Raw genomic sequence first — 25,717 nt, forward strand, 5'->3', positions numbered from 1 at the left:
CTATATATAGTTATCTATATATAGTTATATATAGTTATATATATATATATATAGTTATATATATATATATATATATATATAACTATATATAGATAACTATATATATAGTATATAGTTATCTATATATAGTTATATATATATATATATATATATAGTTATATAGTTATATATACTAACTATATATATATATATATATATAACTATATAACTATATATAACTATATAACTATATATATATATATATATATATAGTTATATATAGTTATATAGTTATATATATATATATATAACTATATATATATATATATATATATATATAGTTATATACACATTATACTCTTTATATAATATAATATATATATGTATATTACACACACACACACACACATGAATGTGTGTGCATATGCGAATGTATATGTGTGTGTGTGAGTATGTGAATTTTTTTATGTGGGCATTTTTATGTCTATGTGTGTGCACGTGCATGTGCACATGTGTCTGTGTGCATGTACACATGCAAATGTGTATACGCATGTGCATCTATGCATCTATGTATACATATGTGGAAGCATGTGTGCCTATCGATGTGTGTGCACATGTATTTGTGTATGTCAGTGTGTGTATGCGTGTATATATATGCAAGTTCATATGCAAGTTCATATGCGTGTATATATATGCAAGTTCATATGCGTGTATATATATGCAAGTTCATATGCATGTATGTGTATTGCAAGGTTGAGTGTGTGCATCGTGTAAGTGTGCATATTTGTGTATATGCAGTGCGTGCGAGTGTGTGTGTGTGTTTTTTGTGTGTGCATGTGTGTGTTTTTTTGTGTGCATGTGTGTGTGTGTGTGTGGTGCATTGTGTGCATGCACATGCATGTGTTTATGTTGGCATACATATAGATCTATTTATATATACATATATGCGAGTAAGAAAGAGACAAAGCTGCTATTTCGATGTAACAATTGGACATCTGCAAGAGAATCTCTCAATTTTGAAACCATGGGAATTTTTGTCATTAAAATTAAGTAACATGTATGGTTTTATTTCGGTCTCCCTCTTTCTGAATTGAGAGAGATGATTTTCTTCAAACATTTGAGGCCATAAAACAAAATAGACACCTAAAGGGAGAGAGAGAAAAAGGAAGAGAGTGAGTTCATTTTTAAAAGGCAATAGTACAATATAGATATCTAAAGGGAGAGATTAGGTAATGCTAAGTGGTTAGGCTCGACAAAAACGGCATTTCAATGTATTTCTACCAGCTGAAATTTGGAAAAACCGGTTAGAAATATTAGACTAGAAAATCGATTAGTTTATAAGCATGTCCTTATTTTAACAGGTTTTAAAAAATGTTTTTATGGAAAGTGGTTAGTGAAAATGTGTTTGGTACAAATAATATATCCTCGTGGGACGTAGCCATGCAAGTCAATTCAATTGCGTAAGAGCTTGGAGTCCGTCGTTCATACGGTGGATTTGATGATAGCGTGGCGTCCAGGACTCTATGCTTTTTAATATATTTATTTTAAAAACATCTCTCCCTCTCTCTCCATTGCGACCTCGCAGCTACACCTTTCACCGACCATTGTGCGCAGTTGTCCTCTCTTTGTTCCAACCCAAATCCTTAACCCTAACCCTAACCCTAACCTCTGCAGTTGAAAAAGCTTGGAACAGGATTCTTCGCAGCACAGTCCAAGGTTAGTAATCTGCTCTGTTTTCCTGTTGTGGTCCACCGCCTCTACTTTCTTGTAATCGTTTTCTCTGTGAGCAGGGATTTTGTGTCTTTTCTGTCAATTCCTTGCTTGAGCTGGAAGACTGCACCGGAAAGCATCGACCTCTAAGTTAATATTCCGCAGGAATGCGGGGCTAGTGCTGAGTTTTAGCCTTCTGTAAATTTGTTAGGTTTTTGGACACTCACTTGCTGGTGTTCAAAGGCAACACAGCGGTTGATTGGTTCAGTCTGTGCTCGCTTACTGAATTGGAAGGAGAGAGCTACAATGGAAGCAGGCAGTATGAAGAGCCTATGATGCCTCTTTGCATATGATATACTGTTTCTTCTTGTACGGCTCACACAGTTCTAGAAGGCCATCCCATATAGTGGTAAAGCCATGGGTTAAAGTTTTTGATCAGTACAGTCAAACTCACAGGATTTTAGAGCAGTTTGATCTGGCCTTCACATCCTACAGGCAATATAAAGGTTTTTCGTGAACTGATAAGGTGGAAACACGATGTCTATCATTGCAGAACTGAAAATGCATAGCAGCATGAACAGTATCTAGCAGTCCGTGCTTTGCTCAGTATGCAATCTTACTAGCCACTCCTTTGACGATTTGATGACTAGCCACTCCTTTTTCTCAACATCTGATACGCTAACCACATAGAAATGGAAATGGAATTGTGAATAAAGCTTGACATCTGCTTTGATCAGAATCTAGCCTCACAGAGCAGCCTTTGCTCTTGCCCTGGAGAAGACTATATTCTCTTAGAAACCAATGCTGAGATACTATATGTTGTTTGGTATTATTACTTTTGCATAGCAGTGTGTGAGTTTTGCTCACTGTTTAATTCTCAGAGCATATTCTGCTTTTCAGCATTCACGAATTGTTGGTCGATAAACCAGACTTAAAGTGCAAGGAGATAGTCAGGCTGGCGTCCGAGCAGCAATCTGGGTGTGGCCCTTCTTTGGCAGTAGGAGCTCTATCAAAGCTGCCTTCGAGCTCAATGGTGGTTTGTCAAGGTGATGGCAACATCCCTCTCAAAGCAGGTGGAACATCTTCTCATTCTGATCAGTCATCGAATTCGTCCGGGTGTTCCCAAGTTCTTCAGTACTTCTCTGACCGCTCTGATGGTCTGTCCATATCAGCTAGTCTGAATCCTGCTACTGGAATTGGAGAGGGCTACCAAATACTGGTCAGCTCAGCTAATCCTAGCGCAACAAGTGCCAGCTCCCTTACTACAGGGGGGAACTCGCTTATCTCAGGGAACTTCACCCTACAACAGAGCATGAACATGAAGGCAGATTCTGTGACATCTACAGGCGCAGCTTCTATGGGTCTGCCTACATCTCCCTTGTCTTTTTCATCCAGCAATGTGAGCTTGCCAGGATCTTCAGGTTTAGGTAATTCATCCTTGTCTCATACAGTGATGACACCTATTACTAGGCTAGAGGTACATCAGGATCCTAGCGTACATCCAGCAAAGCTATTAAAAACTGAAACAGGGTACCAGCCTATGCCAAGTGGTGAGGAACTGGCAAAATTTGGCTTGCAGTATGATGTGAACAACTTTGGCATTGCTTGTCAGGGAGTAAGTCCAAATATCGGTGTGAGGTTGGCACACCAATCTAAAGGGAAAGGTTTGATAGGACAAGGGCAGGAATGCCATAATAATGAGCAGCAGTTGGCGCAGTTGCATGCCTCTATGACAGCTGCCAAAGCTTTGCGGAATGACTTCTTGCAGCAGCAGGCTGCACAAAACAGATTTCAGAGATCAAATTCACTATTATCAGCACAGCTTCAGAGACATGACGTTCTACAACAGCAGCCTCAGCATGTTCAGGCTCAACTTTTACAGCAGCGCCTTTTGCAGCAAGAGCAGATAATGCAGCGCTCCCATGTTTTGCAGCAGCAACATCACTTACAACAGCTGCAATACCAAATTGCTGGACTGACCAAGCAAACTGAAAATGCTTCTCTAGGAGCATGTTCCCGGATACTGATGCAGTATATGCACCATCAAAGAATGCACCCAGCAGTAAGAAACTGACCCTCATTGACAATTATTTGAAGCTTTGAGAATACGCTCTCGTCAAGATAGCACTTTGTTTTTTTCTTAAAAATTTGGGAAATGACTTCAACTTTCCATTGGGATATCTTTATACTGTCCTTCCAAACATGCATTTTTCTTTTGGAGTCTTTATCCAAGTTGCAGCCAGCTGATTTGCATTAATTCTTTTTATCCAAAGCGGTGCAATTGCTGCCCAACCAGCTTCCGTGGGAGTGTGCGCGGGGGTGTGTATGTGCGCTTTCTCAAGTGCTAGCCTTCGTCATGGTGGACTCTGTCCTTCAACTCCCAAGAAGTGATAAAATTCAGTTCGATGGTTTATCTATGGAGATTTGTGATGGAATTGACTTATTTTTACTTCCAAGATGAGGCACCAGAGAAAGAATGAATAATTAATTTTAATGCCTTGGGGAGAACTAGATAATAGAGGCTCTGTTTGTAGTAGTCTTACTTTTTTAACAGCATATATAGCTGGGCAGCTTCCTCCCTAGCTGAGCTTGTATGAAAAAACGACTCAGCAGATGTGTCTTGCAAACACATGTGAAGTGGAAGAATGCCCAGCAATTACTGCAAAGAAGATTCATATTAAATTGCTTCAATCTTGCAATGATGTCGACATGCAATGGCTTCAATCTTGCAATGATGCCTACATGCAAAAGGGAAAGGAGAAGGCGTTAGTGGGGATGTCGTAGTATCTAGTCCATACTATGCATAAAGGAGTTGATAGTTATATAGTCTTGTGGGTTGACTACCATGAGTATATAACAGCAGGTTCCTAAAAGGTGAATTTGGGCATGTTCTTGGATTCATCTAGGTATATATAGTCATCTCAAGGGTGGACAACCACCAAAAAGGTGTTAAAAGTAGATGAAACCCAAATCTTGAACTTGTTTATTATGCTTGGCTCAATTGCCTTATATACATGTTTACGAAGCAAATAGCTTATCTCAAAAAATCTTAAAGCATGCTTTTCACAATAAAGTATATCTGCCAAAAATATTAACTCAAAGGCACCTTACCTATGCCTTTCACGCGGTATGAAGAGTGGTTTGCACATGAGATACTCCTCCCATCATCCACATCGGCAAAGAGTTGAATGCATCATGTCTAGACGTGATATGTCTAGTAGCTCCACTGTCAATTGGTTGACTCTTATCACATGCACTAAGAGACATCTCATCAGTGACCTCCTGCAAGGTCAAGGACACCCAATCATTTTCCACAAGGTTGGCTGAATTCTCCTTTTAATCACTAGAAGAATCCACCCCATTACCCCAATCCTTGCTTGCATCCTTTTTGTCCTTTTCATGGATGTAGTGCCCTTGCTTATGGCAGAAATGGCATTTACCCTTCTTCTTGTTGCTCTTGGACGCATCACCTTTTGGAGTATTATCACCCTTGGTGACTGTGTGCCTAGAGTCTAGTTTAGCTTTGCCTCTCTCTCTCTCTCTCTCTCTCTCTCTCTCTCTCTCTCTCTCTCTCTCTCCTAGCAAATGCCTGTTCTCCTGTCAGAATCGTGTATGCGGAAGCTTAACACACGCAGTGAGAGAGAGAGAGAGAGAAGTTGACGCAAAGAGAGAGAGAGAAGAGTTGACGAACAGCTTGAACTTTATTAGCAATGAACTGATTGAGAAAATACAATGGTGGGCACGGGTATTTATACCCTTATGCTGGAAATGGCCGACCCAAAAGCATGAAATAAATAAATAAATAAATGCCTTTGTTAAACCCTGTTCCCACATGAGGTACAACTTTTAACACCCTCTCTGTAGCTCATAGTGGACATAGATGAAGAAACCAAGTCGATGCAGATGCAACCATGGACACCTCAGTACCGACCGGATACCGAATACACCTCGAAAAATGCACCAAACAACCCGTCTCCTCAAGGAATGCCATCTTGAGCTTCAGCTGCCACATAGAATAATGAATTGCAGACAACTCCACATCCATGATCCCCCATTCGTTGAACTGCGAACACATCACGTTCAAAAAAATCCTCTGAACCTTGAACTGTTGACACACGACGCCCAAAATTCTGCTACACAATGAACCAGGAACTCATCCCATCCATAGTCTGCTACCAATGAACTACGAACACATCATGTCCATAGATTTGTCAAGCTGTTCCATGCCAGATGCATGTGCCTTGAACTCCGACACACAGGTCCAAATCACCTGTTTGAGAGCTCAGAATAGCCCTCTCTTCCACTCACGTGCCTCTCTCTGGCTGAAGCATGTGGTGGAACTGTTATACAACTAGAATGCAGAATCCTTAGCCAATGTGGCTTGGACCACATAAGCTCGATTATGGAATTCCAATTCCTTTCTAGTATCACTGTCACGATTGTCTGCCTTCTGTCTTCCTCTAGCTTGGAATGTTTGCTCTGAATCTTCCACTGAGTTGGATGCATACACTTTACCTTGGGACATTAATATTGTCTCATCATCTTCTTTGGAGACTATATCATGTTCCTGAAGAAGCTTTCTAAAGATCAAAGCAGCCACCTGTAGACTGGATAACGTGATGAATGTTGTGTGGTTCATAGCCAATAGCTCATAATGGATGATCTTTGCCTTCATTGGATATGACTCTAGGATCAAATCCCTATGCGCAAAATCCATTCCATCAAGCTTGTTTTGTTTGATGACCTCGAAGGTGAGCGATGGAAGCTTGATGAATGACTTCTTGGGATTAGAGCACCTTAGGGAAGCTAATGCATAAGCAGTAGTAACGGCCTCATTGCCGATCCAGCTAAGCACATTGCTACCATAGTGATAGAAAGGGTGGCATTCCCAAGCGCCAGTAGCCTTGTCCTGCCGGCGCACAAGCTCCTGCTCTGCTGTTCTCGTGAGCCCCTCTGCCAGGCCACACAGAGAGCATGCCCGAATGCGCATAGCTCGCTCTCTTAGCCTCTCCTCCAGCGCCCTCCTTATCGCACTCTTTCCATCAAAGTGCTCTTTACAGCCGTGCACCAGCCTGGCCATACTCAGCAGAAACAAAAAAAACGCTACACGCGAGCTGCCCTCTTCTTTTGCAGGAGCCAAGCGCTCGACTCGAGCTGCCGCTCCAGCTGAGCCGACTCCACGCTCCACGCGAACTGGTGGTCCTAGCGCTCTGTCCTCCTCGCGAGCACCCGACACGCTCTGCCTCCTGCACAGCCTGCGCTTGCTCTGCACTCTTCCCTAGACGTTGGCTTCGTGTTATGCTTGCCTCTAGACTTCTCACGTCCGTGCTATGCATGCCATGCAAGCTGGTAGTCAGCTCCCCACGTTGCGCTGCACCTCTTCTCTTCCGTGCCGAGGTCACGAGCTTTCCAGCTGAGAAAACGCAGCCCTTTGCCTTCTTTCTCCTTCTGCTCCTTGCGTACAGCCGAGGATCAAGAGCTCAGCTCTGATACCATGTCAGAATCGTGTATGCGGAAGCTTAACACACGCAGTGAGAGAGAGAGAGAGAAGTTGACGCAGAGAGAGAGAGAGAGAGAGAAGAGTTGACGAACAGCTTGAACTTTATTAGCAATGAACTGATTGAGAAAATACAATGGTGGACACGGGTATTTATACCCTTATGCTGGAAATGGCCGACCCAAAAGCATGAAATAAATAAATAAATAAATGTCTTTGTTAAACCCTGTTCCCACATGAGGTACAACTTTTAACATCTCCACCATGGGAACTAGAGAGATTTTCTCTTGTTTGCTCTTCTTGTAGGTGCAATCCCACAAAGTTCACGAAAAAGAACTGGGTTTGCACCACCCCTCATCATGAGGTTGATAGAAGTAACGAATCCAAGATACAATGGTGGCGATGAATTGAGTGTGCTTTAAACTAGTGGCTTGTGAGGGATGACCTCATCTATGCTGGTCCTTGCAAATCTTTGACCTTTGTGAGGTGCTCTGTCGTAGAGTCCCCCGCATGCATCTTTAGAATATCGAGTTGCCTCTTAAGATAGGCAACCCTAGCCTCGATACATACGGTCCAGTGTGTCCTAGCATTCTTAGTTGTCTTACATGATCGTACATGTGGAATCATTGACCTCTTTGCTGACAAGGCAATCAATGACATTGCTTGTGCACCATGAGAGTCCCATCTCCCTTGTTCCCACATAGGAGGAGGAGGGATTGCAACATGTACATCAATACCCACAACCCTTTGTGTAGCGTTTCTAGGAGGTGTAGCTGGTTGAAGTGTTGATGGGCGTATGTCATCACCCGACACGATATCCCATAGCCCTTTGGCTACCAACACATTCCGAATCATAAAACGCCATAATAAGTAGTTGGTTCTATCCACTTTGCTAGCTTGCTGTGACTGCACAATTTGTGCTGCCTATTAGCCATCCGCTGGATTGACTCAACTAGACCCATTATAGGCTGTGCCCCTTTGCTTGTGTGCTATAAAGTATCGCCTCGTGGAGGCGAACCAAGACCATGCTTCGCAAGCTCTCAACAGATGAGAGCACCACATCTTGCTAGGCCGTAAATGCCGAGAGAGAGCTTCACAGGTTGCAAGGTTGTCAACTTGCTCATCGTACAACAACGAGAGAGAAAAGATGGCGGTGGAAGCTCACAGGTAAGTGTTGTGTGAGAATCTCATCGCATCAAAAGTAATAGGTGCACCCCTACATCTAGGGACCAAGGGGTAAAAATAAAAAGTGCCATGTGCCACCATAAAGTATACAAGTGACACTACGGTATAACAAATCCCAAATACACTAATTGCCTAGTGCGTAGCGCTAATAAACTCCTAACTCCTACGTACATGTCCACTACTAAATGTGTATCTCCTACAAATATCACATAAAGTATTGTTAGGGATAGTGCACACATGGACATAAATAAGTGCTAGGAGAACATTGAATGTTAGGATTAAATGAATGTGTGCACTTATTTACGTGCACACATGCACATAAATGAGTGCTAGGAGAACATTGGATGTTAGGATTAAATGAATGGTTGTAGACCTTAGTCTAGCACATAGCACCTTTATTAGTATATTACGCATAAGTGCACAACTAGATGCACACATGGTATGAGAGCAATTATTTGTATATCTTTTGTATACATGTGCATAGTTGCTATATGGGCCTAAGGCCGTAACTTGTAATAAAAGGAAGCTTAAACACTAATAGAAATAGTCCTTTCCCAAATCTTCATGACTCTTGTGTGATTTCCCTTAATCCCCTTGTACGAATGGTGAGGTTGATCTCTTTTATCACATTAAGAAGCGGGACCAACAATCCTTTATGTCAAATTTGCCTTTGAGCTGAGATTTGACATCTGATATGGTGGTTAACGTGGGCGTTGGGACAAGGCATCTAAAGGGGAGCCTTAGTGGTCTAAAGATACATTAGCTAGTTGTAGCTTGGAGGACTAAATATGTCAATTATTGGCACAATTCAATGGGGGATTTGATCATTCTAGTCTTGGATTGGTGACCTGGTAGGGACTACTCCTTGCGATGACACATGAGAGTTGTGTTGTGTTGACATGAGACGGGAGGGCTTAATGCACGAGAGTTGTGTCTCTGGACACCTCTAGACCTCCAACACAGGGATGAGCTTGAGGGGCTTTCTGGTTGGGCGATGAGCTAGATGCTGGGTACTTTGTGTTGCAAAGTAAGAAAGCTAAATCTTCCCATCTTGAGCAGTGCATTTGCTTGACGAGCTACTGCATTCACACGTCTTTGTTCATGGTTTGAGTCTGTCCTTCACGTATGAAGAAAGGATAGAAACTCAGTATGGTGGTTTATTTATGAATAGTAGTCTACTAAAGTGGACATATCTTTATGCATGAACTTTCACCTGATGATCACTTGAGTGGGGACGGAGTTTATGCTATGCATGATGGAGTTGATGATTTGAAGCTTTGTGTGAGTAGACTCTCATGGAGCGAAGTTTTCACTTTGTTTGTCTAGTTTAGGAAATAAACCAACCATGTGCATTGAGTCATGGGCACACATGTGGTCTTCTTGTCATTTGCAGGATATTCTATCAAAGATCATAAATTTATGTGTAATTAAAATGTTTTTTTTCTTAGTAAGCTTTTGTTGTTATTGGGCTTGTATTTCTTGGGTGGGCCGGATGCATGTTGCTTGCAATACTTTTAGAGGACTTTGGAAGCTCCTTTTTTTTTATACAACTGGCCTTTGGCCCAAGATCCTTCCATAGTTACCAAATTTCATGGTCCGTAGACAGCCACCCGTAGGTGCTTACTTATCCACCCGTAGGTGATGCCGCGGAGGAAGTACCAAGGGGGGTTTTGAACCTAGAATCTCTTGGTCCTAGGCAAACACCTTCACCACTTGAGCTATCACCTCATTGGCTGGAAGCTCCTAGTTTTCAAGTAAGCAACTTAGTTTATTAACCATTGATAACTTGCTAAGTATGTCTTCAAGCTACTTGACTGGTTTTCCTTGGAAGATCTCGAAATGGTTGGTCATGCTTTTCCCTTCATAAGGCAGTTTCTCAAATTTTGTTTTGAGCTCTCAAATTTTTGTCCTCAAGACCCACTTTCAGGATGACTTGTTTATGCTCTGAATTGGCTTTGGCAAGGCTGCATTTGCCCTTCATCGAGTACTTCTTTTGTTCTTGTTGCTGCTAAAGTCACCATTATTTTGAGTACAAGCATTGTGGTGAAATCTTTGAATTGTTCATGAGGCACTCTGTATTCATTGTGTTCTTGAATCCAAATATATGGTTTTGGGATGGCTAGAAGGGGTTCGAGGTGGCAAATGCTTACCACAGGGGTAGCAGAAGCAAATTCCATCAAAGCATTTAAGTGGGCCTGTAGAACATGCCTGCAAACAAATTATTTCCAGCTAATTGAAGATAATAAAAGAGTTTATCAGCATATTATGGTTGTGAGGGAAAGTTGTCCATTATGTGGCGTATTTGTTGGTCTGTGGTTAACTGCATATTAAAAGTTTTTTTTAATGATTTTTTTCACTGATTACATTCAGGACAACAATATTGGATTTTGGCGAGAGTTCATATCAGAATATTTTGCTCCTCATTCTAGAAGAAGATGGTGCCTCTCTCAGTGCAGTGCTGGTGGCGGTGGATGCCAGTCAAATGGAGTTTTCCCACAGGTCGGTTTGTAATTGACTGTGATGGGTTGATGGGGTAATGATTGCTGCATGAAGGATTGTTTTTAAGCTTTCTGTGGTGCTTGGGAAGATTATTGTGTAAGTTTGTCTTTATAAGTAAATTTACCAATTTTACACGTATGAGTATGTATATCTCAACTTCAAGGTAGTTGCTGATGCTTTTACCTCTGACCTTGTCTGCAAAGCCTCTAAGGCTATGAACCAAAGGAACGTCTTTGTGATATATAACATGCCTAAACTTCTGCAGGACCTTTGGCGCTGTGAAATATGCGGTTCAAGCCCTGGTCGTGGGTTTGGTAAGGCTGCATTTATCCTCAGATCATTCATCATTTTGGTTGCAACATACCGGTTTGGTCTGAGGAGTTCTCATTTTTGTCTCATTTTATAACAGAAGCGACTGTCGAGGTTATGCCTAGACTTTGCAAGACCAAATTTGATAATGGGGAGCTGGAGGAACTACTCTTTGTGGATCTTCCCTATGAATATAGACTAAGCTCAGGACTAATGGTTTTGGAGTATAACAAAGCTGTCCAAGAGAGTGTCTATGAGCAACTCCGAGTTGTTTGGGAGGGTCAGCTAAGAATCATCTTCACTGCGGAGTTGAAGGTACCTGTACTTAAAGGTCCTTTTCTTTTTGAGATTTAGGAAACAACACATGAATTTCTGAAGTTTATTTTGGAATTTCCCAGATTCTCTCCTGGGATTTCTGTGCCAAGCGTCATGAGGAGCTCTTTCCCCGCCGAACTGTTGTTCCTCAGGTTGTATGGTGATCAAGGCAGCAAGGCAATTTTATTGTCTCTCAAAACCCATAAGTCTTGTAACCTTGAAGGTTCTCATTTTGTTGTGGCTTTTATGTTTGAAACTTTGTAGGTGAATCAGCTAGTAACAATTGCTTCTAAATACCAGTCTGCCATGGCACAAAGTAACGGAAGTGGCCTGTCTGCCCAAGATCTTCAAGCCAGATGCAACATGTAAGCATGTGTTTTTTTGTGTAAATCATGAGTACTAAAACACAGTTTTCTCCGGAAATGTTTCTAAACACAAGTTTTCTTTGTTGTTAGGACATTTTCAGCCTAAGGGTGTACTGTAACAGGACTGGCCTTTTAAGATGTTGATAATTAACTCAATTAATACAAGAAGATGCAAGTAAAATGTGTGCACAATATGATACAGGTGGATGCTGTGATTTGTGTGTGCTCTATCCTATTTGGGTATTCTTTTATCATCAAACTTTGTTACAATGCGGTTGCAATCCAAATCTGTGTAGCGTACTTACTGTTCTCTTTCTAGCTGCCACGCACCATGCAGCAGCTATCTATGCAACTTTGGTACAGGCTCCATACAATCTGTACTGTTGTCAGCTACTCTCTACTGCAAGAGTAGATGCGGGACTCTTTCTCTCTGTTGCCACCCAACTACATGCATGCATATTCAGAGGAAAACCTTCTTTTCTCAAGGGTACACTTTTTGGCCTGCCTTAGTGTAACCTTTAGAAAACCTTCTTTTCTCACGGCAGGTCTTATTGTTGTATATTTTTTTTGCTTAGGAGAACAGCTCTAAATAATTGTTGAAAAATAAAAGTAATCATCTAGTATATTTTTCTTCCCTTTTCTCTCCAATTTTTTTTCTTCTCGCTTTTTACATCTGAGGTTGAGTATTTTTTCCCCTTGCTCTCTCTCTCTCTCTCTCTCTCTCTCTCTCTCTGCAGTGTCACAAAGGGGGCGTCCTGAGGCTGCATGCTGGGCAACAGGACACCACAGACATCTATTACAGTCGTCTTTGGCCCTCATCATGTGCTCGGGATTGATACTCAGCCCCGACAGGACCTGAGGGGACGGACATATCATCGGAGAGAGTTGAGTCCTCCTCTGCCCTATCTTTCCACTTAATTTTATACTGAAGGATCAACGTATTCCTAAGTTGCATGTCCCTAAAATCAATCACAGCTTCTGTTTCATGCAGAACATAGGACAAGTCCTCAACCTCAACAAGTTCCTGAGGAGTCACAATGCTATCCTTAGCTTCCAACATCTCTTTCAGTCTTCTGACATGAAAGATTGGATGAACTTCCATATTCTGAGGCAGTTCTAGTTTAAAGGCTACCTCTCCAATCTTTCTAAGGATGCAGAAAGATCCACAGTACCTAGGGGATAACTTCCCAACCTTCCGCGTCCGTAACATCTCTGAACATTTGGGTATTCGCAAATACACCAGCATTCCCTTGGATAGCTCCCTCGGCGAATGCTACCTATTAGCATAAAACTGTGCTCTATCTTGAGCACTCTTGAATCAATGGAAATCAGATGACCTAGGTATGTGATTCCTTGCAAAAGAATTCACACTTGGAGATTTTTGCATATAGTCGTTCACGCCTTAAAATCCCCAAGATGTGCTTGAGGTGCTCTACATGCTCCTTCAAAGAATGGCTCTGTATCAACATATCATCTAACAATACCACAACGATTTTTTGTAAACAATCCCGAAAGAGATTGCTCATCATCCCGTTGAAAAGTAGCAGGAGCATTCGTGAGCCCAAAAGGTAATACGAGAAACTCGTAATGACCATATCTGGTTCAAAAACTTGTCTTAAAGACATCCTCCTTGGCTATCTGAATTTGATGATAACTTGTACAAAGATCAATCTTCGTAAAATACTTGGCTTCGTGGAGACTATCAATCAGATCGTCCGCTTTAGGAAGGGGGAATCTATTCTTAAATGTAGCTTTGTTCAACTTTTTATAGCTGACACACCAAGTTCCATCTTTTTTATGCTTTAAAAGCATTGGAGCTCCCCAAGGGGATTTACTATAGTGAATTGTCCCATCCTAAGATATTCCGACAATTGTCAGGCAATCTGGTCCTCTTGGAGCAGTTGGCTCATACTGTAAGGTGCAATACTCATAGGTTGAGACCTTGGAACTATGCTCAATCGACTAATTGGGCGGCAAACCATGGGTAACATTGCAAGGAAAATATCAATGAATTTTGCTTTAATGTTTTCTAACTCTTGTGTCTCCTAAACATCCAATTCACTCGATTTAAAATTAGAAGTAACATTAGATGAAATAGGATCAAGAACACATTGCAGCACTTCACAATCAAAATATGAACTTTGTATAATATTATGAAGTTTTGCAAAGTTTACAAGAGTAGAGAGTGGGACTCCAAAATCACCCTTGAGATAAACTGGAGCATATTCCAGTAAAAAAGACAATGCATGATCCTTCGAGTTTACATGGACATCATGTTTATAAAACCATTCTTTACCTATAGTAATGTCTACCCTATCTAGGTTCATAAAAAAAAATCTAGTCTATCCAAATAACTTTGGATAGATATAGGTAATTGGGTCACACTTTTGTCCTAGATCTGTCCATGACTCGCCCGCCAGGTTTACATGGTAGACATGATCACTTGGCTAGGTCTCCACTCCCAACTTCTACACCAATTTGGCATTAATAAAATTGTGAGTGTTGCGAGGATAAAAAAGGATATGTACAGTTTCCAAAAACAGATCCATACATGCGTATGAGATCGTTGGGCGCCCGAAAACTGGCATATTAAAGTTACAATCCATTCAAGAACTATGATGAAGAACTGTGATACGAACGAAAATAATCTTAGGGTTACCTGTAATCTCGGTCAAGTGAGGTCTCTTAGGCTTATGCTTTTTTTGCGCTTGAGGGCAACTCCCTTTCCAATGGTCTGTCTGGCCACAAGTAAAGCACTGGCCCTCTCGAATGTTATGGGCACTCTGCTCGGTCCTCTATATCTTCTTGGAATTGGGTTGACCTGAATCTTATTCTGAGTTGTGGAAGCCTTCACGAACCTAAACTTAAGTTTATGTTTGGATTCTGGTTTGGAGTTGCTTGAGCTTTTTTGCTTCTAAGGAACGTTCTTCTTACTCTTGCTAGTAATCGTTTCTTCATAAGTCTGCAAAACGGATAGCATTCTCAAGTTTTTTTTCCCCGAGAAAAAGATCCTTCTAAAAACAGCCACGAAGGGCTAAAAACAACCACGAAGGGCTATATACAAACTCGCCTCTTGTACAAGCTGGTGATCAAGTAATCAAAGGAGAGGAAAAGGACGCTTCTCCTTCGGCTGGCGGCCTTATGAGAAAACTATCTCATACAGGGGGAGGGGGGGACAACCACACCGGTGGTCTGTAATGCCAAGTAGGGTCACCACCTCTATCAGTGAGAAACGGGCCAGGCTGTCAAAGCCTCGAGAAATCTTTCCACCACTTCCGCGTGCGGTTGGATCCACTGCAACTTCCCTCACTGGTCGCGGAGGGTATGTATGATATCGAGCCAAATGCTCCTAATAGACGATGTTGGTGGAGTGTGGGTGTCCTCAATGGCTTCGCTACATCGAGCCCACCATATATGCCAGGCTGCAATGTTACTACAAATCTCCCACCTCTGGCATGAACCTTGTTGCTAGTGGTCTGTAGGTGGGGTAGCACTGGTACTGTCGAAATGCAGTGGTGAGAGACCTGAAGAGCTAGCCCTCCACCATCCTCCTCGTAAGCCTTGACCACCCCAGCCTATGTGGCCCAAGTGACGGTTCCCCATGTGATGATCCGGGTCGAGGCCCTATCCAAACTCCATAGTGAAGATGCGGAGAACCCACCGCCAAACTTGTTGTGCCTTCAAGCAATCCCAAAGACAATGTTGTTGAGACTCCTGGGGGTGGCCACACCTCGGGCAAGCAGCTGGCTGACCTCCATCTGCCAACCAAGTGCTGACCGCTAAGCTCGTGTGGTGCCAACAACCAAAGAAAGAGGGTGATATTTCTAGGCCGAAAACGGTCCTAGAGCCTCTTCCAAAAATTTGAGGAAACGCTGTGAGGGCCGTGTGCCTGCTAGTGAACTGCTGTTGTTGCGGTGCCATCAACCTCTGGCATCTGATCTGGATCTTGCGGCCTAGCTACGATGTATATGCAAAGAAAGGGGCATCCAGAGTCTCCTCCCGATCAACGGGGTCATGCCAAGTCCACTTCCCTGGGTCCCACTGAAGGCGTGTGAGAAGTTAGCACTCCCATATCCATAGTCGCTAGAATATCTCCCTAGCCACCTTGGTTGGTGGTGGGTCTATCTGCCACTCCCGTTCCTGAAATCCAATCACCCTCATTCTCTGTAAGGTGCAGCCACTGAAATCCTCTAAAGGGGAGCTCGGATCTCTCTAACTTGCCATGTGATCCAATAGAAAAGGTGAGCAGACCATTGTCCTCATCTGCTCCATGGACAGCCACAAGAATATCATGCCGGGTAAACATGTCGAACCATGTTGGGGGAGTCGGGTCTGGGATAGGAATCAACCACTCCTGCGGAATAGCTGAGTCGATATCAATGTTGAGGCTGTCTCTACCGTGGACCCCTGTCTGGTGTCTCTCCTGCACCTCCTGGGGTAACTGTCTGTGTGCGATTGAGTCTCCAAGGGACCTGGGTGGTCCTGTGCTCAACGCTCCCCATGATACATGAGGTCGGGCTCCCAACATGTGGCCACTCGGTAAACAAATAAGGGGTTCCAGACCAAAGGCTGTCGAAGCCACTCCTCTGAGGCTACTGGAGCAATCTGTCCAAGGGCTCGCTTGAGGTGATCCCAAGCTCGAAGTAAACTTGTTGCAAACCTGTCCTCAAAAGCTGGACTAAAACTACGGGCCCGCATCTTTGTGAAGATCCATCTGGTACTCTGCGGCCTAGACACGGGGTGCGGGTTGAAATCCGGGCCAAGAGCAAGTCCTTCCAAGTCTTACCACCACTGAGAAGGAGTCCTCTAACAATCAGCTTGCCCATCAAGGCACGACTCTGAAAAGCAGGGTCGATGATGCCAAGTCCCCTTCTACGTCGTGGTTGAATAATCACCTTCCATGCCACCTTGGCCCTAGCAGGCCTCCCGTCACTATCGGCCGATAAGTTCTTCCGGATCAACCGATGTACTTGGCCAATACATGCTTTTGAGAAGGCCCAACATGAAGTGATATACCACATGTTGGCAAGAACTTGGTTCGCCACCACCACTCTACCTGCTAAGGAAAGCCTCGCAAAACTCTTGTATAAAAGCTTCTTCTGAATACTCAGAAGAAGAGGGGCGAGCTGCTGCTCAAGAGAGAGATCAATGCCCACCTAGCATCCAAGATAACAAACAAGAGTGTCCTTCGGGATCCATTGGAAAGCCTCAACTGGGTGCCAAGTCAGGGTGGGTGCAAAGCCTACCCAAAAACCACACGACTTGTGCCAGTTGATCTGTGGTCCTGATGCATGATAAAAGATCTGGATCGCCTCCTCGAATCTTTGGAGATTCCCCACATCCCCTGAGAGGTGAGTTGTAGTGTGATTTGCAAACTTTGAATTAAGCAGCTCCTCCTGAGTGCGGAGGGGGAGACGCAATTCCTGAAGCCCGGTCTCTTGGGCTGAGAGAAAACATCTCATGGCCTCGACAACAAATAGGAAGAGGTAAGGTGCTAGAGGACAGCCCTGCCATTTCGAGCAAGAAAGGGGGAATTTGTTGCCACGGGCTCCCTGAATGAGAACCTGGATGTGCAAAGTTGAGTAAAGTCCTGACACCCCACGAATCCACTCCACGGGCAATCCCATCCGGCTCATCGTGCCCTCAAGAAAACTCCAATCCACCCTATTATAGGCTTTCTCAAAGTCTAGGAGAAGCACTCTGAGGTCGCTTCCCAGAAAGTGAAGATGTTGTCTAGAATGCTCCTATCTTGAACAAAGCCTGTCTGAGTGTCATGAATCAAGTCGGGAAGGAACGGCTGAAGTCGCTTGTTGTTGTCCTTGGCCAAGATCTTCTAGGCGGTCCTTAGAAGAGTGATGGGTCTCCACTGCCGAATCTCCAATCTGTCACCATCCTCCTTGGGGAATCAAGTGTATCAAGCCCTTTGAGAGCCTCTTTGGCATGTCACTTGTTAGCATAATCTCATTGAAAGTAGCTCGAAGACCGCCTTCCATGAGGTCCCAATGACGAAGAAAGAAAGAGACTGGAAGCTTGTCCACCCCTATGGCATTTGCCCTTGGGAAGTGCCGTCAATGCCTCTTAGTAGTAAGTGGAGTCAATAAGAAGGACCAAAGAGAGGAGGGAACCACCTCTCTTGTGTGCCACCAAACTATCTCGCGCGCGTCCATCACATGTGGGGATAATGGGGCACTAGTGAGAAGAGATCGGAAAAAATCTGTGGCGATGGCTCTCACTTGGGGGGGATCAGAAACAATAGCTCCATCTTGGCCATACAGCTTGCGAATGCCGTCTCTCCTCCCATGGGGGTCGGCTATCTCAAAAAAATCCCCTTTGACTCTGCCGGCCTCGGTCCAGAAGGAAGCTCTAGCATGATACCTGAACTCCACCCTCCTCCTCCTTAGATCTAATCTTCATGTGGGCGGCGGCTATCTGACTCTCAATCCACGGGCTATCTGGGGAACTCTCTTGAAGCCATTGTAAAAAAAGCCATACCTCACCTCAAACTTCTCTCCTGCTCTCGAAATCCCTCCAATCTGCTCTGGGCTGCCTCTTGTAAGACACTGCTGATCTCCCCCAGGCCCACATCCACTGTGCACACAGCAAAGCGTGAAATAAAGTCCAGTCCCTCCCATATCTGCTCTATCCTGCTGCAAATCTCAGGGTCCTGAGCTCCCATGCCTGTCTTGCCTCCAGGGGTCTTGACTCCTCCAAGGACAGAATAACGGCGGCATGATTTGAAAAAGTGGTGCCTGCCAAGATATAGATCATGCCCCCACGACGCAAGCCCACTCATCAACATAAAACCTGTGTAGTCTGGAGAGATTGGGGCCGGTGCTCTTGCTATCCGATCGTGAGAAGCTTAGCTCCCAAGGTTGCGTCCAAACTCTGGAAGATGCCAAGGGTCCTGTCCCCTAAGTGCCAGTATCATCTCCTCCCAGGCAGAGTGCTCTGCTCTTGAGACTGTGGCAGTGCCTCCTCCAAGTCTGTTGTCTCTATCATGTAAAAATCTCCACCAATGCACCAAAAGTCTGCTTGGAAAAGGGCCTGCTGGACTGTGCTCCAAAAGAGGACTCTACTTGCACCGACGTTCGAGGCATAAACATTAAGGAAGCCAACGCAATCCTCTCCAATCAAAAGGGCAACCCACTGTGCTTGCCTCGGAACTATGACTCCTGAGCATGTCACTGTCGGCAAAAGCTGTTCACTGACAGAAATACAAACTCCTCCTTGTGTCCCTGATGGGCCGATGGATGGAGACCAAAAAGTGTGACTCTTGCCTGGTAAGATCTTTCCGCAGCGGCGGGTGCGCTGTCTTCAGCATGTCTAATAGATTCTTTCGCAACTTGTAACATTTCTTGCATATCTTGCAAAAAATTACGTACTGCATCATGCTGAAGTCCTGAAAATCCCATTGTACAGGTGATTTAGGTCGAAAACCATACATAAGCATGAAAGGACTAAAACCTGTACTCGTATGCTTAGTACTATTATATGCAAATTCTAACATAGGAAGATAATCCTCCCATGAACTCTGTCTTTTGGATACATATGCTCGAAGCATAGCTTCCAAAATCTGATTCACTCTTTCAGTCTGGCCATCAGATTGAGGCATTCTGTGTGGTGATGACACACGCCCACTTACCATACAGCCAGGAATGCCTCAAAGCGGAGGTGCTCAAAGAGCTCCTGAGGTAGAACCTGCTCCCACACAAGAGCAGAAGAGATGGGACTCTAGGGATGCACAGGCCATGTCATTGATAGCCCTTTCAGTGAAAAGGACTATTATTCCACACATTCGTTCTTGCAAGACATCGAAGCTTGCATGGGACACATTGGAAGCAATGTATCAGGTACGCAACGAGACAAGAGTTGCCTTCTTGAAGAGGCAATTGGATCTTCTTTCTATGGATGAGGGTGACTCCATGGCAGATCATCTCACCAAAGTGAAAGATTTGCAGGAATAATTGCTCAACATTGATGAGGTTATCCCAGACAGACAGTTGGTCACCAACACTCTTCATTCTTTACCACCTTCCTACTTGGGCTTTCACACCTCTCTCAACCTCTCTATGAGAGGAGGTGGTGATCCCGTCACTTTTGAAGAGTTGGTGGGTTTACTCTTGCAGGAAGAGCAAACAAGAGCAAACTTATCTAGCAATCGTGGTGGAGACAAGGCATTTATAGCGAAGGATAAGGGTAAAGCAAAGAGCTTTAGGCATGGGAGACAACAGTCTAGCAAGGCTGGTCATGGATAGCCCTCTTCTGGTGGTGAAAAGTCTGACAAAGGGGATGCAAACAAGTCCAAAAAGAAGGGCAAATGTCACTACTGCCATAAGCCTGGACACTACATCAGTGAACGTAGAAAGCGGATTGCAAAAGAGAAAAGGAAAGAAGTAGGCAATGCAGCAGCAGACTCTTCTGATGACAAAGCATAGCAATCAGCTAATGTAATTCAGGAAGAGTATACTTTTTTGGTCACATGCACTAGTGACACACCAAGTGCTTCAGACAATGATATGTCTTGCATTGCATCTGACAGACAGGATGCATCATGGTATTTTGATAGTGGTGCTTCGAGTCACATCACTTCATGCAAAGATGTATTTCAGCACTTGGTTTATGCTTCAAATGGCCGCACTGTATCATGTGCAGATCATACCACATATCTAGTAAAGGGAATTGGTAATGTCATTTTTATTGCAGCCAATGGTGCCAATATATGTATGAAAAATTATTGTATGTTCCAGGGATAAAGAAAAATCTGCTCTCCGTCTTAGCCATAAACGACCAAGGTTTAAAGGTTGAATTTGAAGATGGGAAGTGTTTGGTAAAAGACCCATCAAAGGGTTATGAAATAGTCACTTCTGGAACACGATACAAAGGCTTGTATAAGCTGGACAGCTATGACAAGCGTACTTATGATGCGAATACAGTGGCTGCCCACACTCCTGCTATGCATGATGCAGAGCTATGGCATGCTCGTTTTGGACATGTAAATTTTCGGAGTTTGATGCTTTTGCAGAAGCATCATATGCTGCCTCTCGAGTCTCCAACAAGACATATATGTGAGGAGTGTATTTTGGGAAAGATGCAACTTAAACCATTCCCCAAAGATGGAGCTGTTAGAGCTCAAAGTAAATTACAGCTCATACATAGTGATGTATGTGGTCTAATGCGGACACCATCCATAGGGGGACATCTTTACTTCGTCACATTCATTGATAACTACCCTAGGTTTGCTTGCGTTTACCCCTTGAAAGTGAAAGCAGAGGTGTTTACATGCTTTCGACACTTTGTAGCAATGGCTGAAAATATGTGTGGATGTAAAGTCCAAACACTCCGCTCAGATAGAGGTGGAGAATACATGTCAAATGCATTCAAGGATCATATGCTTCAAAAGGGCATCAAACACCAATGTACTGTGCCTTATACACTGCAGTAGAATGGTGTAGCTGAGAGGAAAAATAGATCTCTCATGGAGATGGTAAGATGCATGGTGAAAGCACAAAAGTTTTCTCACAATTTTTGGATGGAAGCTATGATGTGTGCAACTCATGTGTTGAATAGGTGTCCAACAAAAGCTTTGAAAACCATAACACCATTTGAGGCTTGGTATTGTGATATGCAGCGGAAGTCTTTGTATTGGTTGATCCTGTCACACAAATGCTCACACCGTCTTCTGTATCCTGAGTTTCGTGAGTTTAGCAATCCATTTCAATTTTCATTACTTCAAACTTTAAAGAGATGAGAGAGAGAGATATGAGAACTGTACACCAGATTGGGTCCCGAATTACCCACTGAAGGGTCCCCTATCCCGATAACGAGATAGTATTTGCTTTATTACTTTAGAGAGCATGACTTTGGACTGTAGATAAGCCAAACGCAAGATCTCGGAGGATCGGAGAGCGGATGATCTGTACACTGCTGTAGAAACACCTCAATGACTTGATCTCGAGCCTATGCACTCTTCCCAAGGGCATGAGGAAGGGCTGCACACCTGAGGCTGAGAGAAGAAGAAGGTGGACTGTTCTACACTATGTTAGAATGCTGAAAACACATATGAATGCTATGTTACCTTCACCAGATGACTGCTGCATGTGTGGATGATGCATAGAAGGCTGGACACTGATGCAAACAACAGTTTCAGGGCTGGAAACTGCTGTAGACTGAACCTTCAGGGCTGGAATCTGCTGTGGACAGAAACGCTGAAGTGTAGAGAGGGCTGAGGACTGAAACGCATGAGAAACAGGGGCTTTGCAGGCTGTGCTGGATCAGAAACACATACTGCTGTACTGCTGGACAAAAACGCAGGCTGCAAACTGTTGATTTCTGGCGTGGAACTGAGCTGAAGGGTATGCTGAATCTGGGCCTGAACTGAGGCTGAATCAGGGCTGAATGCAGGCACCTAGGGCTGGCTGAAGCTATGGATCTCAAGGGGCTGGAGAAGAAAGCTTATGGGCACTAGGGCTGGATTAGTCTTGGGCTGAAAGCAAGAAGGAGGAGAGCTCTTAGCACAATGAAGACTGAATGAGGAAAAGAGGCTCTAGGCAAGCCTATTTATACTAACTGGAGGTTGGTCATTTAATAAAGTTAATATTTATAAATGCCTAATAATGCAAATAATGCTAAATAAATACTAATAAATATGGAAAAAATTCCAGATAAATCCCAGTAAATTCCCTAAGGCTTTGGGGATGTTCTAAATGATGCAGGCATATGTATGCTGACTAACCCACTAAGGCTGAGGAATGGCTTGCGTAGCTCGTGCCTGACTTATCCTGGACTGAGGATGTACAGTGGGGTCACGGCGTACGACAAATATCATCCTATTGGGTTCTAAAACTGTACAACTGTTGCACTTTTGATGATGAGCCATCTTGTCACCATGCACTGAGTGCAGAGTGCATGTGACAGGTATAGCCGAAAGCCAACAGTGGATTATATGCGTGCATTTGGGTGTTGGGCATATGCACATGTGCCAGAACAACTCCGAACAAAGCTAGATGATAAAGCAATGAAATGCATTTTTGTGGGCTACAGCAATGAGAGCAAAGGATACCGTCTTTATAATCCAACAACACGCAGGATTTTTGTCAGTAGAGATGTGGTATTTGCTGAAAATTCAGTACAGCCCATGTACAGCTTGTTTAAAAGTAATGATACAGGCATACAAGACATGTTTGATGGACTATTACCCATTGCAATTAGGGGGGATTCAAATCAGCCAGCCCCTACACAAGAAAATCCTCATGTAGAACATGTGGAACAGCCAGCCATTCAGCCCCCTCCTATGGAAGAAGTGGAAGATCTTGCCAGGGAAGAGCAAACAGCCATAGACACAACCAAGTCAGTGCCAAGATGGTTGCTGAAAACTTTGCAAGAAAGCAAACTTGCAGCTCCACTGACAGGTAGAACAAGGGCTAGTTCCAGCCATGCTTTGAATATGCATCATGGGGAGTCTGCATTAGCCATGGGTGGTCTCTTTGATTCAGAAGAACCTTCTTATGAAGAAGCACATGAGAATAAGCATTGGGTGCAAGCTATGCAAGCTGAAATCTCTTCTATCATGAAGAACAATACTTGGGATCTTGTGGAATTGCCGAAAGGCAAGCATGTCATTGGAACAAAGTGGGTGTACAAAGTCAAAAGGAAGTCTGATGGTACTATTGACAGGTACAAAGCAAGACTTGTGGCTAAAGGCTACTCCCGGAAAAAGGAAATAGATTATGAGGAGACTTTTGCTCCTACTTCGAGAATGACTACAATAAGATCCGTGATTGCATTCAGTGCATCAATTGGACATCAAAACTGCATTCTTAAATGGGGATTTACAGGAGGAAGTATATGTAAATAAGCCCATTGGTTTTGTAGTTCCTGGTGAGGAGCATAAAGTATGCAGGTTACACAAAGCATTGTATGGATTAAAGCAAGCTCCAAGAGCTTGGTATGATAAAATACATGCTCATCTAACCAGCCAAGGGTATGTGAATAGTCCAGCTGAAAGCACATTGTATGTGAAGACAATGGGTGCCGACATTCTCATAGTCATCTTGTATGTAGATGACATGCTCATTTCAGGTACTAACAAAGCACAAATTTCAGATTTGAAAGCTGAATTTGATATGTCAGATTTGGGGCCTTTACACTACTATCTCGGCATACAGTTTATGCATACAGATGATGGCATTGTTATGTAGCAAACTAAGTACATAAAAAGTTTGCTAAAAAGGTTTCACATGGATGAATGTAAGCCCATTTCTACTCCAGGAACCAGGTGTACAGCTTACTATGCATGATATTGGAGAGCCTTTTGAGGCCTGCATTTACAGCCAGGCAGTGGGATGCCTCATTTACTTATGTAGCACGAGGCCAGACATGTCTTTTGGGGTGTCTTTGTTGAGCAAATTCATGCACAGCCTAGGCATAAAGCATTGGCAAGCAGTCAAACGCATTTTTTGTTATCTTCACGGTACCCTGGATCTTGGTTTGTTCTATCCCAAGGGGGGCAGCTTGCAGCTTTATGCATACAGTGATTCAGATTGGGCTGGTGATTATGATATCAGGCAATCCACTAGTGGGATTTTTTTTTTGGGTAGTTCATGCACATCTTGGTTGAGCAAAAGGCAACCCAGTGTTGCCACATCTACTTGTGAGGCTGAGTCAGGGCAGTCTTCACAGCTACAGTAGATTGTGTATGGTTGAGGAGATTATTGGCTGATCTTTGTGAGTGTCAGTAGATACCCACCACCATTCTCACTGATAGCCAGAGTGCTATGGCCGTGGCATGAAATCTCGTATTTGATGCACGTACCAAGCACATTGAGATTCATTATCATTATGTTAGAGAGATGTTACATGGAGGGGAGATCAGTTTATCTTACTGCCCTACACAGGATAATGTTGCAGAGCTATTCACAAAGGCTTTACCTCGAGAAAAGTTTGAAGCTTTCTTCAAAGCTTTGGGCTTACTCTCATACAGAGAATGATCTGCTACCTTGTACAGGTTCACGCTTTCACTACAGGGGGGATTTGTAGGCATATGCTCACTTATGGTAGTGCTATGTGTGAACAGGGCTTAACCAAGGGCACTTTTTTCCATGTGGTTTTTTCCCTTGGATATCAAGTGTGAAAGGACACTCTACATATAATGTTTTGTACTTTTATATTTTATGGATGTGACACACATGTAAGGGTTGACTTGCATTTTGTGGCTACCACACTTTTGGCACTCTCTCGCTCTCATTTCTGTGTATGAGCTTCTTCTTCCTGCACCTAACCTTAATGTGCAGGTTTCTGTGTGTGTGAGTGTGTGAGTCCAACACCAACATATGTAGTCTAGACTCTCATATGCTTACAAAGTTTAGTCACCATCTGAGCACATTTGGTTGGATTGTGCGGGACAGAGGTCCAATTTCAAGTGGGCTCTCTAAGGTAAAGACACATTAAAAAGTAAGCTCGTGGCTCGCCAAACCGTGCGTGTGAAACTGTTTGCTGACATGGTTATGTGGCATGTGACAGGTGGTAAGTATTGGTCATAAACCTAGCCTTAGGAGTTAGCACTAATTTATAAGTGAGTGTGTACACACTTCATTAAGTTTTGGGCGACCAAAACTCACTTATAAATTATGACCAGCCCGATGTTCACACACACTGATGTCCCGATGTGGACATAACCCAATGTCCACCGCCCAGACCTTATCCCCTTTGTACAAGGGGAGTAACCAGCCATGTGTCCACTCTAGCTTGCTCCACAAAGCACCTGCTTGCCACCTACACTGGACAACTCACCACCTCGCTCCTCCTCTCTCTAGAGATTGGCGCCTCCTTCATGAGGACTGTTGGGCTGCGTTTTCTGCAC

General features: G+C 43.6%; 1 protein-coding gene across 3 annotated transcripts in view; it reads left to right on the forward strand.

Moving 5' to 3' along the window:
• The first annotated feature begins 1,502 nt into the window (after positions 1 to 1,502).
• Positions 1,503 to 25,717, forward strand: part of LOC147640369 (uncharacterized) — a 41,810-nt gene continuing 17,595 nt past the window's right edge. The window contains exons 1-8 of one of the 3 annotated variants that reach the window (XM_086779869.1): positions 1,556 to 1,695; positions 2,590 to 2,762; positions 2,862 to 3,751; positions 10,742 to 10,870; positions 11,136 to 11,184; positions 11,280 to 11,494; positions 11,578 to 11,646; positions 11,759 to 11,859. In XM_086779869.1, coding sequence (XP_086635995.1) covers positions 2,720 to 2,762; positions 2,862 to 3,751; positions 10,742 to 10,870; positions 11,136 to 11,184; positions 11,280 to 11,494; positions 11,578 to 11,646; positions 11,759 to 11,859 — 1,496 coding nt within the window. In that variant the 5' untranslated portion in view covers positions 1,556 to 1,695; positions 2,590 to 2,719. Of the gene's footprint in view, positions 1,696 to 1,769; positions 3,752 to 10,741; positions 10,871 to 11,135; positions 11,185 to 11,279; positions 11,495 to 11,577; positions 11,647 to 11,758; positions 11,860 to 25,717 lie in introns of all 3 variants that reach the window. The other 2 variants (XM_086779859.1, XM_086779864.1) reach the window with 2 other exon arrangements.

This window comes from Cibotium barometz, chromosome 3, assembly GCF_041138505.1.
Source record: "Cibotium barometz isolate CiBa-2024 chromosome 3, ASM4113850v1, whole genome shotgun sequence".
Classification (NCBI taxonomy): domain Eukaryota; kingdom Viridiplantae; phylum Streptophyta; class Polypodiopsida; order Cyatheales; family Cibotiaceae; genus Cibotium; species Cibotium barometz.